The sequence below is a fragment of the Gavialis gangeticus genome, unplaced genomic scaffold (assembly GCF_001723915.1).
Source record: "Gavialis gangeticus isolate Ggan-Ray unplaced genomic scaffold, GavGan_comp1, whole genome shotgun sequence".
NCBI lineage: Eukaryota > Metazoa > Chordata > Crocodylia > Gavialidae > Gavialis > Gavialis gangeticus.
In genome coordinates this window covers 21,899,238-21,915,924 of record NW_017728992.1, presented here as the reverse complement: position 1 = coordinate 21,915,924, position 16,687 = coordinate 21,899,238, and the positions used below count along the sequence as shown (strand labels likewise).

Below are 16,687 nucleotides of genomic sequence, written 5' to 3'. Positions count from 1 at the left end.
GAAGCAGCTGGACTTTCCTCTGTGTCCCATAGTGGCTGCTTATCAGAGGCTTAAAAAGGAAAGCTGCGGGTGAGGTGCTCTTGTGTGTGCTGGTGTCCACATGGCCTCAAGAAGCTCCCAGAGACCTGCTGTGCAGTTTGCAAAGCTCTTGGTTAGGGGCTGGGCAGCAAGGAAGGAACGAAGGAAGGAAGGGAGGGAAGTGGGGAGGGACAGGGAGGAGGAGTTACAGTGGCAGTGCCCCTGCACTGCCTGGCCCTGACAACAGCCAGCAGGGAGGGGGAGGCAGTAGGGAAGGAGGGAAGCAGGAAGGGGAGGCAAGGGAGAAGCCCTGCTGCAAGACTGAGGCAGGTGGGGTGAAGGAGCCCCTGTGCCTGAGGCTGGAAGAGACAGTGGCAGGACTCTTTACATAGCCAGCCCTAAAGGGGGGTGAGAAGGGGGGCCATGTAAACACCCCCTTGAAATCCATCATTCTTGATGAGCAATTAGCTAGTTTTAATATAAAAATAAATATGGCTCCCATTCTGATGGGTTTTACTCACTTGTACAATTTTCATCACAACTTTCATATAAGAATTCACTCAAATTCCATATTTGAAGCAATGGAGGGCCACACAGCATAGATGACTGGGGGCAGATTTTTCTTCCAGCTTGCTCTCCTATACTTACAAACAGTACTACTGCAGGCACACAAATGCCTCCCCCCACCCCCATTATTCCAACATATTAATGATGGATCTTAAATCCACTTTCTCCACAGCTGCCCTCTCATCTACTTGGTATACCTAAGCTACATCAATCACATCATCTTGCTGACACATGCAAAGGAATCTCTAAAGAAATTCCATTGGGACTTTAATGACTTTCACCCCCCTCCATAAAACTGACTTCTGAATGCTCCATCCACCTAATTCATTTCTTGGACACCAATGTGAAACTCTGCAATGGCCACATGGACACCACACTGTATCAGAAGCAAACTGACCACCACAGCCAGTTCCATGCTACAAGCTTCCAGCCTAAGCACACAACTTGATCCGTCGTTTATAGCAGGGGTGGCCAATATTTGAGGTTGTGGAAATAAATTTAATCACACTCCTAACTTGACTAAGAAAAGAAACAGAGACCAGAGGTGCTGATACCGCTTATTTCAGAAAAATGTTCTGAGATAAGAGAATCCTGCATGCCTTGTTTTTGTCTTGATATATTACCCTGTGTGCAGATGTTAGTTTTCTTTTCTCTGAGAACCAGAAACTGATAACCATTCCTATAAGCACAATGTTTCCCTTTTCTTTAAGTAAACTGCCTGTGTGTCTGTCAGACCAGTGATTTACTCCTGTTTGTTTCTCCAAGGTCGTATTTTTTTCTCTTTATCTGTCTTAAGTATAAATATGCCTGTAAACTTATAGAGTTTGAGAATTCCTTTGAAACAGACAAGTGGGTGATTCCCCTTGCTGTATGGAATTCTCCCTGTGATCACAGTATAGCCCTAAATAAAGAAAGACTGGCTTTAGCAGTTCTGATTTAACCACAGCGCGAAGTTTGATTCCTTCCACAAGGTGGAGAGCCACTTAAGGAGTTTTGATGGATTGTCATAGGCCAATCAGCACCTCCCACCCTGGCCCATAACAGGTCACCAAACCTCCCTAACTGGCTCTTCCCACGCTCAACCAGGCAGATAGGATGGGGCCTGCAGGCAGGTGGGGAGAAACAGCATCCAGGAGTGGGACAGGCAGGCAGGGCCAAGACAGCACCAGGCTGGCACCTGGGGTAGAGCTATGATACACTCCCCACACATCCCTATGATGGGCACTGGTTCCATGGGCAGGGGTGTGCAGTAAGTGGATCGCAGCTCTGCCCTGGGCCCCAGCGGTGCACTGTCACCACTCAACAAATCTGGAGGGTCCATGGAGACCCGTGCAGGCAAGGCACACTCAGCTGGATGGATGAGATGTGACCACGGGCAGGCAGGAAGAATGTCTAGGAGTGGAATGGATGGCAGACCCAAGATTGGGATGGGGCCTGGGACAGAGTTGCATCCACTCCCTGTACACCTCTGCCTGCAGAACCAGCACCCATTGCAGGGACTTGTGGACAGGGGATTATGGCTCTGCCTGTGCCTGGGCCCTAGGCCTGCGCTGTGACCACTATGCAATCCTGATCCCAGCCCCAGCTCTGGCCCCATCTGCCTGCTCATCCCACTCCCCATAGTCCCATCCCATTCCATCCATCCAGCTGACTGCACACTGCCCGCATACGTCTTAGGCCAGGTCTCCTTGGAGACCCTGTTTACCTGCTCTGTCTAGCACCCCCAGTGGTGGGTATGGGTGGATGGACCAGGGTGCGTGGACAGCGGGGCTGGGGCTGGGGCTGGCAGCAGCAGCTGGAAGGAGCTGCTGCTGCCGGGGCTGGCAGGAAGCAAGTCCAGCTACCACACCACTTCAGCCCCACTGCACGCTGGAACCAGCCACAATATACAGAGGCTGGGTGGGGCCGAGGGACCCGCCATGGAAAGGATAAAATCCCTTGGCAGTCCAGATCTGGCCCACAAGCTGTATTTTGCCCACCTCTGGTCTATAGCAAAGTTCTATGTAAAAACTGCATCTGTTCTGATCCCATCAACTGAGATGCACACTTCCACTTCCTACACTTACAGTAGAAGTGTACAGTAGAGCCAAACCCTACTCTAGCCTTTGTTTTTGTTTTTTTGTTGTCAAACCCTACTCCAGCCTCTGACAATACCAACCCAATGACAAAGACAATACAATCCCTCTGGTCATCACTTACAGTCCCCAACTCCAACAGCTTCAATACATCATTAATGACCTCCAGAAACTGTCTCAAGCTAGCCTTGGGGCACCTTCAACCTCCAAACCTGAGATTATTATGCAGGTAGAAGGGCAATGGTGAAATCCTTAAAACTGTCTGTTGGTCAATGTGGTTGCAGAAATCTACGCAATTCCATTTACAGTGGCTCTGAACTTTTTCCTACAAAAGGCCATTCATCGTGTCAACTGGTACCTGAGGAAGTAAAATAATGGGAAACAAATTTGCCAGGGAGCAGAGGAACACAGGTATGTTAACAGCTGTCTACTCTATAAACATTACGCATTTGAAACATTTCTCAGCTTGAAGATCCATGGTCTTGAAGACAGGGATGAAAGGAGAAGGGATACTGAGAATGGAAGCAGTCGTGGGCATTTTCAGGTAATGGCTTTAATACCTCAGTAACTTAGCTGTCTATCACATTTTTCTTCTCTGTACCTAAAACTATACTTGAAACTATAAAATGAAGTGGCACTAACAACTTGCCAGTTCTCCAAAATACACATTAGGAAGAACTTTTAAAATTATATGCTTGTACCTACTAATGCCATTATTTTAAGAACAAGGCCCTTGCATTTCTAGTACTTACCCTGCCTCCCAGGAATCTCTGGCTTGCTCAAAAGTTTGAGTTAGTACATGTTGAATCTCCAAATCTTGGGATCTGGAGATGCAGCAGTTTCAAAGACCACTCATGAACTTGCTCTTTGGATGTGTTAAACAAAAACTAAACTAAGATGGCTTAGTTTCATTCAGGTTGTTAACCTTTAAGTAGCACATCTATATCCTGGTGTTTTGAACTCCAGTTATCAGTTTGCTATATTAAACCATTAAAATTTAAACATAACGTACTAACACCAGATATTTGAGACTAAGCCATAAAGTTCTGGAATACAGGTTAAAAGAGTTAACTGAAAGTCCTTAGTATTAGGTCTGTGCGAAGCTTCAGGTGCTAATTCGAAAAGATTCAGCCCCATTTGGAGGCCAAATCCGAAACGAACTGGGAGACCAATAAAAAGGTCCAAATCAATTTGAAACTCTCTGAATCAATTCGGAAAAGATTCAGAGATTCAGGCAGTCCCCACTTGCCACCATAAGGAGCTGGACCCGAACTCCGTGCCGGTAAGTAGAGGGTGGGGGTGCTGGAGGAGCGGGGGAGGGGACCATGGGGGACCCCCACCAGGCTCCATCCCCTGCTTGCTCCCCCAGCCCCCCTGAGTACCCCCTTGACCCCCTCCCACTCTCCCAGCCATGTCAATGGCTGCCCTGCCTGATTCCAACATCCTGGTGCTTAAAAAGCTCCACACTCCCCAGCTCTTACAGCGGCTGTCAGGGCTTCTGGGGGCTCATGGCAGAGCCCTCCCACTCAGCGTGGGACAGTGGGGGACAACAGGGATTGTGCACCCTCCCCCCCCGGCCTGGCAGAAGCCAGTGAGTGCGGGGCTTTTTTTTTAAAAAGAACCAGGAGCTGGGGCCGAGTGGGGCAACCATTGATGTGATGGGGAGAGCGGGTGGGGGATGGGGCCTGTTTTGTTTGGAGATTCAGCCGATTTCCTGGCTGCCAAATCTCTGAATTGGATTCAGCCGAACTGATTCAGGACAGTGATTTGAATCACTGTCCCCGGATAGGCCAAATCCAAAGCAAATACTAGCCACTTCGCACAGGCCCACTTAGTATGCATTAAATCTGTGCGATATTAAAGTTAGAACATATTCTGCACAGTAATCTTTACTACAATCTCTAACATGCACAGCTTGCTGAACGTTGGTCTCAGCTTTGGGACTCTCTGGGGCTGTGGGCACCTGTCTTTCAACTTGATCCTGGAGGAGCCTGACAAGTGAAAGATCCAGGCTCCTTCCTCCTGATGTTTGTTGCTTTCCTTGTCCCACATGGAGACTTGGTAAAGCAGAGAGGTCCCTGGCTGCTGTCATGGCTTGGCAAGGACTGCAAATTCTTGTATGTTCTCTGTGGAGCAGTCTGAGGATAGCCAAACAAGTGTTACTTCATACAATCGGGAGATAACTTGTACAAGAAAAGCTGTTTTTTGCTACAATACAAGCATACTTAGCACATGCTTTACTGCTTGAACACAAGGTCATTTGCATTTTTAGTACATTTAACACAAGCCAAGTATAATGTACAACGTGGCCCAGATATACGATGTCTAAAGATGTACTAAAGGACATAAAAAGCAATCAAATCTATAAGCAGTACAGTTTTCTGCAATAAGCCAATAACTCAAACAATTTGCAATTTGCTTACTGGGCTCTTTGTAGGTACTAGTACTGGCAGCCTCCTTGCAATTTAACTTCTACACTGTACTTTACTCTGTTACTGAGGGTACTAACAAGCGATCGAACTTCAGCAAGTTAGGAAGTAGGGACGTGCCACAGAACTAGTGATGTACCATAACTACTCATGTGCCTGCTCTTCAGATGTATTAAGAAAAACTAAAGTGGGATGACCAGCAAGCTTCATTCAGGCTATTATCCTTTACACAGTAAGTCTATGTTCTGCTTCTTTTACCTCCAATTACCTGGTGGTTTCTTTATATTGAATTATTAAAATTTAAAGATAACACATACTAACATCAGATATTTGAAACAGAAGTTACATAACAGAAATGTAAGTAGCCCTGTTTCAGTAAGATGTAAGTTGCCTTGATTCAGCTTTCAAAGAACAAGCACACGTATGTACTCCCTAACCCTATTAACTTCCATCATTTGACCATTTGTCCAAATACTTGAGATTATCCCTTTACATGGACTAACACTAATTTTCACCCACTTAGGAAATTAAGTGAACACTGTATGAGCAACCTGATTTTCTCTAGTTTCAGAAGAAACAGATCTAATTACCATATTTCTCTGCAAATCTCTCCCCTTTAACCTTAATGGAGAAACAGTCACTGGTGACCCCTGATGACCAGAATGAGGTTAGTTAAAGCTCTCACACTGCAAATTAAACATGTTGTCCCTCTCTTTTGAGGTTTCATCTATCACCATATCATCTCTGCCATGTCATCAGATGAGAACAGACTACAGTTCTGAGCTCTTCCAAATTTTTCCAACTGAACCACTCTAACCTCTGCCACTCTAACCTCTGCTGTACATAATCACCAAGATACCCAGAGGTATGCTGTGGGAAAGGCATCAATTTGGCAGAGCGCCTGCCTGACTTCTCAACTTTTTAAAGCTGTATGACTGAAAAAGGCTTCTCAATCATGCTTTTGGCCAAGTGCCAGAGTAACTCACTGATATAAGCTCATTCTGCTTATATCATGATGTATAAAATGTGTGGCATGTGACAATCAAAACAGGCCCCCACCCTTACATGCTTGCTATTTAGGCTTAAGAATTATTTTTACTTCAACTTCAGCAGAAGGGACTTGAGGACTAAAGATGCCTAACAGGACATTAAGCTTTTCACCCACTAGAGCTAAAAGGTTTTAGTACTGGGAGAAATAAGTTCCCTCTCCTGTTTGTGGAGGACCAAAGTTAAGATAGGATGGCACAACAAGGCCAACCTTGTTCCAAAGAACTCCCCCAAAATGCCAAGAACAGCAAATGAGACATGGTTTGGCGTGCAGTCCTAAACTCCCTGAAGTTCACTCAAATTGTCTGCTCTATCTTGGCAAGCTTTAGGGTTCAGAAATCCAAGACCTGGGGGCAGCCAAGTTTCAAAAATAATTTGTTCAATGCTCCACAGTGTGCATCAAGTAAAGAGTTCTTGTAATCTTAGATATAGCATTTCATTAACTATTTCTGCTTCCTACACAAGATGCAAGTACTGTGATCTAAACTCTTGACTAGCAAAAAAACAAAACCATTGATGCAAGCACACAGTGCCAATAAGCATCATCATAATTTGAGGGATCATTCTAGATACTGAATACTTACAGATCGTTTTAGTTCTGTAGTTTTATTGATACTATTAACCTAAGAAAGTGGTGAGGCCAAGGCTGTGGTGAGCCCCTGTTTATGGGCTGCTGATTAACCTTAAGAGCATTTAGTTCATAATTCAGAGCCTTAATTCAGTTCACAGGAGTAAGCAGATGAAAAAAGCCCATTCACCAGTCTTTTAAAGGATACTTAGTAGCACACAGAATAATTATTGTGGTGTTCCTAAATCTAAACTATAGTTGTAGCCCATTCCTGCACCTTATAGACTAAAGTACACTGAACACACACTGTAAGCAGGAGACAATACAGGATCAAACATTTCTTTACAATGCAGAGATCAGGTCTCCTTTAACACAATGAGACTTAGTATCATTTCTTCACCAGGCAGTGCCACAGGGTTAATGGTCCAACACAAAACTCCGGAATAAAAACCTGTACCATTTGTCCAATTTTTCAGGAAGACAACACACAAAACTAATGAAACAACAAAGACAAGATGAAGGAAAAATTATGTACTAAGCAATAGGAAAGAGCCAAGCATTTGTTGAACAAAAAAGGGATACAATATCCTCTTAATGGCATGAGGTTCAGGTTTTTACCAATATCAAGTCTATTCTTATTCTAGAGAGGATGGGACATCCAGTTATTTATCTATTAGACAGGTCTTGTCCGATTTCCTGTACAATTGGTAAAAGGTATTTGATTTATCATAGTCATACAACTTAAGTGATAAAATATCCATTGAAAAGGAAACAACTTTACCTGACAGGTATGCAACTTTTTCCTTTAAGATTGGCAATACTTCCATAGCCTTCATTTCATCATTTTTGCGAAACCCTGAAATAAATGTATGTAACAAGCATGTTAATCAAGGGTTGAAGAGCAATGCATGAAGACGTTCAAATGCCTTTTAAATTAATCAATAAAATATTTTTTGTACTCAACAGTGTAGTTTCTAGCCTACAACTCTAATAGCATCAGAAGAAGTGGCATCATTTCAATATACAACTATAATAGTATCATTTGTTAAATGTCCTAACAAATAGCATAAACTTACCTTAATTTCTATCCAAACATTTTAATAAACAATACCACCTCTTGAAAAAACCTGCATGGGACTAGCCCTCCTAGCAGATTAGTTAAATAAGCCCTCAAATAGAGTAAAGCTTTTCAAAAGCAGATAAAATTAATACAATAATTCTTATTATAAAATTGTAGTCCCAAACCCTGCTTTCACTTCTTTTCCTAGCAGATACAGATCTAGTTTCACAAACTGCCTTCAAGGGAATAACCAGGCAGTTTCAGTCACCTACACACTACTTTCCACAACATTTTTAAAAACAGTTCAGTGCATTAGCAAAATGTGCCTAGAAATAAAGGCTTTTCCCTATCAGACTTCATGACATCGTTCATTATTATACTTCATCTGTAGAACATGAGCGAGCTCTCTGGCAAAAAGAATATCCATTTATTTCCACCTTTTAATGCCAGGCATTAAAAAGCAGGTTTTTAACTGATCTAAAAGACTAGGAAATTCCAACTATGCCATAAATGACCACTTTGTTAGTTGCCTTTTGAGTAACAACATTTTACCGCTTCCTTCTCATTCACTGAGACACTTCACTCATTGTTGCAAACCCAACCAAAAAAATCACGCACACCCACATGCGCACACACATGCATGTCAAAATCTACACTGTGTACACACATTCAGATCACCCAGGACAACTCTTCCAGGTTTGTTTTCATGAGAGATAAGTTGACCTGTACAGGAAGTTCAGAGAAGCAAAGAGCCTGCAGTGCGGACACTTGAATGACATGGGTTCCTCAAACACGCAACCCAGACAGCTTTTCAAGCTTTTTTAAGTGAATGTAGGCAGGTATTGTCAGTAAGGGAAGGTAGGAGCATGGTCTGTGCTGTGCAGAATCTTCCAGCCTTCCCCCTCCTTGTGCTGTGTTGAAGCCTAGCCAAGGCTGGGCAGGGTACACTTGTATGCCTCCCAGCGCCTAAGTGCCCCAGTGCGATTCAGGCAGGGAACAAGTCAGAAGCAGAACATGCCTTCTAAGGGCTTCAACCACTGGGCTTTTCTGGTCCAAAGCACACTGGGAGCATGTTTTGCTCTCTGCTTGGCTGGGAATAACACACACTCTCCCTTCCTCCCTTTTGGGATCGGAAGGGAAAAGCAGCAAAGCACGCCGGCTGCCTGTACAAAAGTTGTCTCCCCAGAGAGATATCTTCCAAGGATCCGCTTCACTCAGACTGTTAACAAGATATTTTTCTCCCAGAGTGGCCCCTTTTTCTCTGGGAGAAAAATTACAAACTTCTGTACTTTACACTTGTGGTTTCTCCTGTGAAAGCAGGAACTCTCCCTGGAGAAACTGAATGTCTGTCCAAGCCCCTAGTTGTATGCCTTAAGCCTCAATTTGAGTAGATACTCAAGGATCATCTACCTTAACAAGTCTGCCCCTCAGCAACAGAGCCCAACTGGAACCAGAGAAAATACCAGGTTTTACTGATACTTTTAACCTGAATGAGAGATCTACCTGTCCTATGTACTGAACTGAAAATTAGGTTACCAGTTTAGATACAGGTTCAGCATTTGTTAAACTAGCTACTGTATATTTTCCATTATGAAATAAAACAGTCTAATATGCATATGATTTGTATGAAAAAAATCCAGTACAATAAGAAGAAAATGTGAATGGTGGAACAATACCAATTCAGTCCACTTCTTTTATTAACCTGTTGCATTCCACTCTGTTCCTGTAAGTTAAAACTTACCCAAACCAATCCTGACCACTCAAGTTTGCTCATCTCTGAATAGCTTCTTATAGTCTATTCATCAGCACTTAGTGAACACACAACCATACTGTACTATACTGCCTGTGCTTCATTATATTTCACTTCTTAAATATTATGGCGATTCAGATTTAAAATTGTGAGGGGAGGGATGATGAGGGGGAGAAACAGAAGAAAACACCAAAATTCTGGGATAAATACTTCCAATACAAAACCACATACAAAAAAATCATCTGTTTGTTAGGAGTGGGGAATCAAAGTTCTATTCAGTCTCATTAGGGAAATGAGCTGACATTGCGCACATTCTGTGTGCAATAATGAAAAACATGCAGAGGCACACTAAGCAAAGATCATCTGAGAAGGATACTGCACTTATATAAAAAGGAAAAAAGAAGAGGAATTACATACCAAACATAAGCAACTACACCATCCGTGTATTCTGATGAATTTACTGCCAGTAACACATTTTTGGCTGGATGTTCACAATTAAGGCAGCTACAGAAATGACCGAAGCCATGTTACTGGATGCCTGCCTAGGTTTAGTCACAGAAACTGGAAGACCAGTTAAGCTAAAATGAGGATTGAGGATTCTGTGCATTTGTTGACCACCTTCTGGAAGGCCTGAATACAAAGTTTACAATGCATGCCAAAAGCATACAAAGCAATACTATCAGTACACCAACTACTACTCAGGTGAGAATTAAAGAAAATAAAGCAGCCATATTTTCAGAAGCACCTGTGAATATTCTATTATAAAAGCCTAAGTCTGTCTGTCCGTCATGCTTTATTCACACTCTGATTGGCTAACAGAAACCAGCGAGTGCTCCAAGCATGGGGAGCGCCACCATAATTCCAAGTGGCACCAAGGACTGGACAGGCAGTCCACTCCCTGCAAGAGGCAGAACAGCAGCAGCATGGGGTGTTAGGTGGTAGCACTCCATCCCAGCCCCCTGCCCGCTCCCTGGCATTCTTGACGGGCAATTGGCTAGTTTAAAATATCAGTAGTTTTTCACTCTGCTACTACATATAGAAGAATCACTCCACAGCCCAACTATGCTACAACAAGTAATGTCAGAAGAAGCAGAAATGTCAGAAGAACAGATGACGACTAGAGACTGGGTTCTGCTGCTTCTGCTTCCTGAATGAAAAGGAAATGGAACATTCTTTCAGGAAAGTGCTCTAGAAGAAACAGAAAAGGAGCAGAATGCTTTGATTCTTATTTTTCTAAAAGGTAAACTAAGTTCATCTGTGGCAGTCCAGGGTCTAACACTGAAACAAGTTTGATGCTCCGCCCATGTCCAGCAGCTTGTATAAAAATCCTCAAAAGGAACAGACAATCTGACATGCTCTTGAAGTCTGACTCGTCTGTAAAAGCAGAGAAACCAAATAGCATCTCAATTCCTTCAATAACTCAAATTAAAACCCCCATTGCTTGAGCAATTTATAGAGCTCAAGAATTTTCTCCTGGGATAAGGTCACCTTAAACTACCAGCTCTCTTGTGACAGACGCAAATGGAGTACCAAACATGATCATTGCACTGATTACTACAAAAGTTCCAAAAAGAGCCTTGAATATGAAAAGTCCATTACTGACTTACCTACTGAAAATGTGGGGAAAAAACCCAATGAAAAAACATCTTTTGAAAAAAAAAAAAAAAAAAAAAATCACTCGCATATCCTGATCCTACATATCAAAGCTACTGTCAAAACAAAAGTGAAGACCAATTTTCTTTAACCAAGAAACATAGCTGAAAATGGAAATACTTCAGGGTGTAAACTGAAAAGAATGTCATAGAACCTATGTTAGACAAGCAGGTGAGAACATAAAAGATGGACTTTTCAACTTCAATTTTTTCTTAAAGCTGGTAAAATCTCCAAAAATACATCTGACCTAGGGACAGAAATTACACATAAAATGATAGAAGTGATCAGAAGCTGATTCAAATCTATAACTCAACAGAAGTTCAGCACACACAAACTGTTCTCAAAATGGCTGAAACTGGTTTACGATAACCTTGGATGGATCAGACTTATCTGACTTAGGTTAAATCAACTGAACTTTTGAACTTCTATCATAGATCGCTGCCAAACTCAAGTTAACTCACAGTCCCCCAACATCCTAGAATGCTTTGTACCTCTCCTGCAACCCCACCCCCCCTTGCAAAGTAGGTGGCCTAGCCTTGGCCCAAACCATCTGCTCCAGCTCTAATGCCTCCTGGCTTCTGGCCTGGGCCACTGCAGGCATGTGGCTGCATTTCCAGAATCAGAAGTGAATTTCTGTTCACTTGCTCATCAGTACAAGCTACGTAGCTTAGACTAACCTACAAAGATTGAATCAATTCAGCCTTGGGCTTCTTGACTATCTGTACTTAGTCATGATGACAATTTTTAAAAAAGGAAAAAGAGAACTGAGATAATTATTCATGAAACACTTCAATAAGGAAGTAAATGTATTCAATTACTAAGAACATCATAAAACTGTCACACTCAAGCTGCATTAAAAAAACTGGCAAAAATTGGATTAGCAGTTCCAGCAACACACACGAGTAACAAATGTTTTTAGGCCTCAGAGTTACCCAATCATTATAGCGGTCCAATATGACAGAAAATATATTAGATTTTATTTCAGTGTGCTCCAATAAACTGTCCAGAAAAAATGAGAGATTTATTTGATAAAGCAAAAGCCATTAGAAGCTCATTTAAAGTTAAAAAATAAATCAATATTCAAAGACAACCGTTTCACCATTGTTTCCTTTTAAAAAAAAATTATTTCCACTAGCACTGATATTTTAGTTCAATCAGTTAAAATTGTAGCCAAAACCAGTGAATATCTTGCGGTGGCTTAAACTGAAAATAAACATTTGGTGCTATGGCAGCTAAAAAGCTGAGTATAGTGGCAAAAGACGGATTTCATCTGGGGAAGCTACACTAGCTCTCTATAAAAGCCCAGCCAGCAGAAACCCTATTCCACTGGCATAGCTGCATCCAGGTAACCAAACTAGCTACATTACTTATTTCCCCTTCTACCCAATGTAGCTATGTTGGTAAAATATTCTAGCGTACACTAAGCCTTAGGCATATGACCAATTCCACTGACTTTTAAAGGGGATTCTAAAGTGAAGAACCTGATTAAGCTTCTTGCTAAATCAAAGCTATGCTGACTTCATGAATTGAAGCTTTTTCTGAAAGGCTAACCATCCTCTGCTCCTTTAAAGACTTATTTGCATGCTATTCCGCCAAGATCAGGAATAATGAAAGAAAACAACAGCATGGGTTATACTGGAGGGAGGGGTTATTGGAAGAGTGTAGGTGTCTTGATATTTTCATTTCTGTGTGCAATAATGAAAAACATACAAGCATAGGCAACCCCTTACAAAATATTTTTAAAAATTATGCTCCTACAAAACATTTGTGGTTGTGAAGGTTTAGTTAGGCTACATTATTTAAAAAGTCATTGAATACACTCAAGAGAAGTGCCATAAATATCTGCAACAATCTCTACACAGCTCAGCAACCTCTGAGCCAGCAGTCTTTATCACAAGCTAATGGAGGTGATGTCATCCTTTCAGACCCAGCCAATCTGCAGTTCCTGCCGCCGTCTTTTTCACTGCAGTGCCTGCAGTATTTACAGGATTTCGAGAATGAAGAGGTGGCACCGTATTTGAGCTAACAAAAGGTTTGAGTCGCAGAAGTAATCCTCTGTTACCTACATAGAAAGCTTAACCTGAAGGATGGATTTGAATGGCAAAAAGGGTATTTGAATGAGGTCAGGATTACGATTAGGAAGTTTAAACAGCATGAAGCAATAACATTTGCATCACTTTAGCATAGTATGGACTTAAAACATACAATAAACAGTCTACAGCAATTTTTCCTTACTTTATCAGCTTAACAGAGCCATGTGCATCTGAATTTCACCTTAAGTAAAATTCCTCAAAGAAAGACAATTTGGATGGCTTTATTTCCACCTTTTCTTACTTTTATAAAAACAATTGAAATTTGTGGGTTTTTACTGCCAAAATTGTAGATGTATTTACCAGTAAATTATCACTTATTTGTAGCTTTACATTAGGGTGTGTGAAGAAGGCCCTACTCAATTCGGATTCGGCTCAAATCAGGGACAGCGATTTGATTCATTGATTAGGATCACTGTCCTTGATTCGATACAGCTGAATCTGAAGATTCGATGCTGCTTTGGACAATCAGTGATTCAAACAGACAGCTTTAAATGTTTTTTCTTTATAGCTCAAGGTACCAGTGTGGCTCATGAATGTTGGGGTGGATGGAGCATCCCCCAGGATTGCGGGGGGGCCCTCCACGTGCTCAGCAGTGGACCCAGAACTGGACCAGAACTACTTCCGGTCCACTTTCAGGTCCGCTGGGGAGCATGCTGGGGGGGATGCCCCATGCCCCCCACCGGCTAGGTGATCAGCCATGAGCCTCAGACCTAGGAGGCACCAGTCGCTGAGCCGGGGAGGTACAGGGGGCCCCCCAGTGCACTCTCCGGGAGACCCAGAAGTGCTTCTGGTTCACTTCCGGCTCTGCTGCAGAGCGCACTCAGGAGCTCCCCCATGCTCCTGTGGGATACCTCTATGTAGCAGGCGCATGGAGTATGTAGGTAAAACTTTTAAAGCTGTGCCTATGTCCGAATCGTCTAATCTTTCTGAATCGATTCAGATGGTTCCAATTAGATTCAGAGAGATTAAAAAAGCGTCCTCTGATTCAATTTTGATTCAGAGATTCAGTCACTGAATCAAACTGAATCGAATTAGGGATTGAAGCTTGGCACAGCCCTACTTTACATGGATTCAGTATGACCCCTTGTACTGTATTTGATAAGTGGCATACAGTGTGAGTATTTGGATGGCTATCAAGGTCTTTATGTAGCAGGAACCCCTTATTATTACTATTCTTTTGTGGTCCCTTAAGCCACACTAGACAACTTTTGTTTTATTTGAAATATAACATTTTACAGAACAAAACCAAACAATTATCCAAAGGTAGAAACTGAAAAATAACTGAAAAAGGCTTAATGATCCAAGTACCACACTCCCTAAACTACATAATCTTAACTGATGTATTGCAAAATGGACAGGGAACCTGAAGTTTCAAAGCAATCACTTAAATACCTACAACTTTGTCATCTCTTGACATATTTCGATGAAAACAGCAGGGATAGTAGCCCCTTCTGAGGGCATGAAACCTGCCAGGTTTCAAGGAGATAGGTGCGGGGGTTTCTGTTTCTGGGAAACTGAACTTCAAACTGTTCAAAGCAAAACTTGTGCTGTGTTTGTGTTAAGGCAGAGCAGGGTGAAAACAGCAGGGTTGGCAGCCTGTAACAGGGGGCCCTTCCTGGTGCCAGTTAGATCTCAGCCCGCCCACCTGTTTCTGGACCTACCGCCTGCCTCTCTTTCTCCTGCCATGCCCTGACAGAAAACCAATTTGGATATTACCCAGGCAGGAGGATGCCCATTTAGGTATCTAGAGGTGACATCCATTCTGCAGCTCCATACCTCCCCTACACTGCAGCCCAGGCCTCTCAGATTGCATCCTTCACCCGCTACAGCTGTGGTCCCATCTCTGTGAACTCTGGCTCCCTCTTAGGTCCTGGGCCTGCCTTCAGGCCAATCAGAATCCCAAGCCTCTTGTTCTGGGCATTCCTCATGGTGAGCCCCTGGCCCTTTCACCCCTGGCCCCAGCATGGATCAGTTGATGGTACCTCCGATATATTTTATTAAACCAACAGAATAGCTGGAGAAATGCATCTTAGCAAGCTTTTGGGTTTAAAAACCCTTCATCAGGCTGAGGAAGCATCTGCAGTTGGTGTGTGTGCTCTTCCCAGACAGAATGAATACTAAAAAAGCCAGAGGCAAGAAAGCCAGTCACTGAAAACGTAAATTGAGGCATCAGGGGGTAAGAGACAGGCTGGGGTGGGGAGGAAGGGGGATTTAGCAGGTAAAAGTAGAAAGGTGCCTGGGGAGTCAGATGTCAGGCAGGTTATAGTGTGTCATAAATCCAGTGTCTATCTATATTGAGTCCATGAGTTTCTGTATGTAGGAGGTTGATGAAGTGAAATACATAAGAAAAATGGCGGATCCAGCCAGCAGCCGGACTCCATTTCCTAGCAGCCCCTGCCCTCATGGCTGGGACTAGTCTCCATGAAGACCCCAGATACACCTGCGCTGTGATAGTGCAAGGCTGGGGTTGCCATGGAGACTGGTTCCCGCCACACTGGCAAGGTACGTGGCAGGGCAGGAGGCTGCTCTGCAGCCGCTGGGATTTTGCGGCAGCATCAGCTTGGTTTGGGGCCGGGGCAGACCCATGCTCTGCAGCCTACACAATCTGGACAGGGGCACGCAGGCAGTGCTCAAGGTTCACAGCTATGCTCTGGCCTTGGACCAAGCTGCCCCTGCTGCAAGATCCCAGTTCCGGAGCAGTCCCCTACCCTGTCCTACTGCACACCCGGCCAGCGTGGCTGGGGTTGGTCTCCATGGTAACCCCAGCCCTGCATTATCACAGCACAGGTGTGGCTGGAATCTTCATGGAGACTGGTTCCAGCCATGTGGGCAGGGGTTGCTGGGAAATGGAGGCTGGCTGCTGGCTCAGTGCCCTTGAAGTGTAATTTAAAATCACAAGTCTCTTGAATTTATTTTTTCTAGTTATAGCTTTTTTTCCCCACTGTGCATTAAGCAAAAAGGAAGGTTGCTTAGTATAAGAGTAACCAATAACTGTTCCAATACACTGGTGTCCAATAAAATTAAACAATTTCCATGAGGGCTGCACTAATTTACTTGCACGTGTTTGTTCATCACATGAAGTCCTGCATGCTGACGGACAAAGTGTGGTAACTGTGCAAGGAATGAGTGACTGAAGGAATGGACAGTAGCAAGAGCAACAACCAAGACAAGCAGTGGAGAGGTTGGAAGACTGTATTATTTTGTGATGGGTGAGTAGGCAAGCCTGACAAGAGCTGATTCAGATAAAAAAATGCAATTACCTCAGTGTTCCTAAAGTGACCTAAAAATTGGGGGTCTTCTTTTAGAGGCTGTTGAGGAAAAGAAATCCATCATGCCTGATTGTGATGTATCGGGTGAAATTTAGGGGTGCTTTTTTCTTAAAATACTTGTCTTATGGTTACAGTTAAATATGCATATTAAAAACTAT

General features: G+C 43.2%; 1 protein-coding gene across 4 annotated transcripts in view; it reads right to left on the bottom strand.

The window, feature by feature from the left end:
* Positions 1-16,687, bottom strand: part of TRIO (trio Rho guanine nucleotide exchange factor) — a 589,244-nt gene that overhangs the window by 364,872 nt on the left and 207,685 nt on the right. For all 4 annotated transcript variants that reach the window (XM_019521265.1, XM_019521285.1, XM_019521275.1 and 1 more), the window contains exon 2: positions 7,486-7,560. In XM_019521265.1, the coding sequence (XP_019376810.1) occupies positions 7,486-7,540 (55 nt within the window). In that variant the 5' untranslated portion in view covers positions 7,541-7,560. The remainder of the gene's footprint in view (positions 1-7,485; positions 7,561-16,687) is intronic.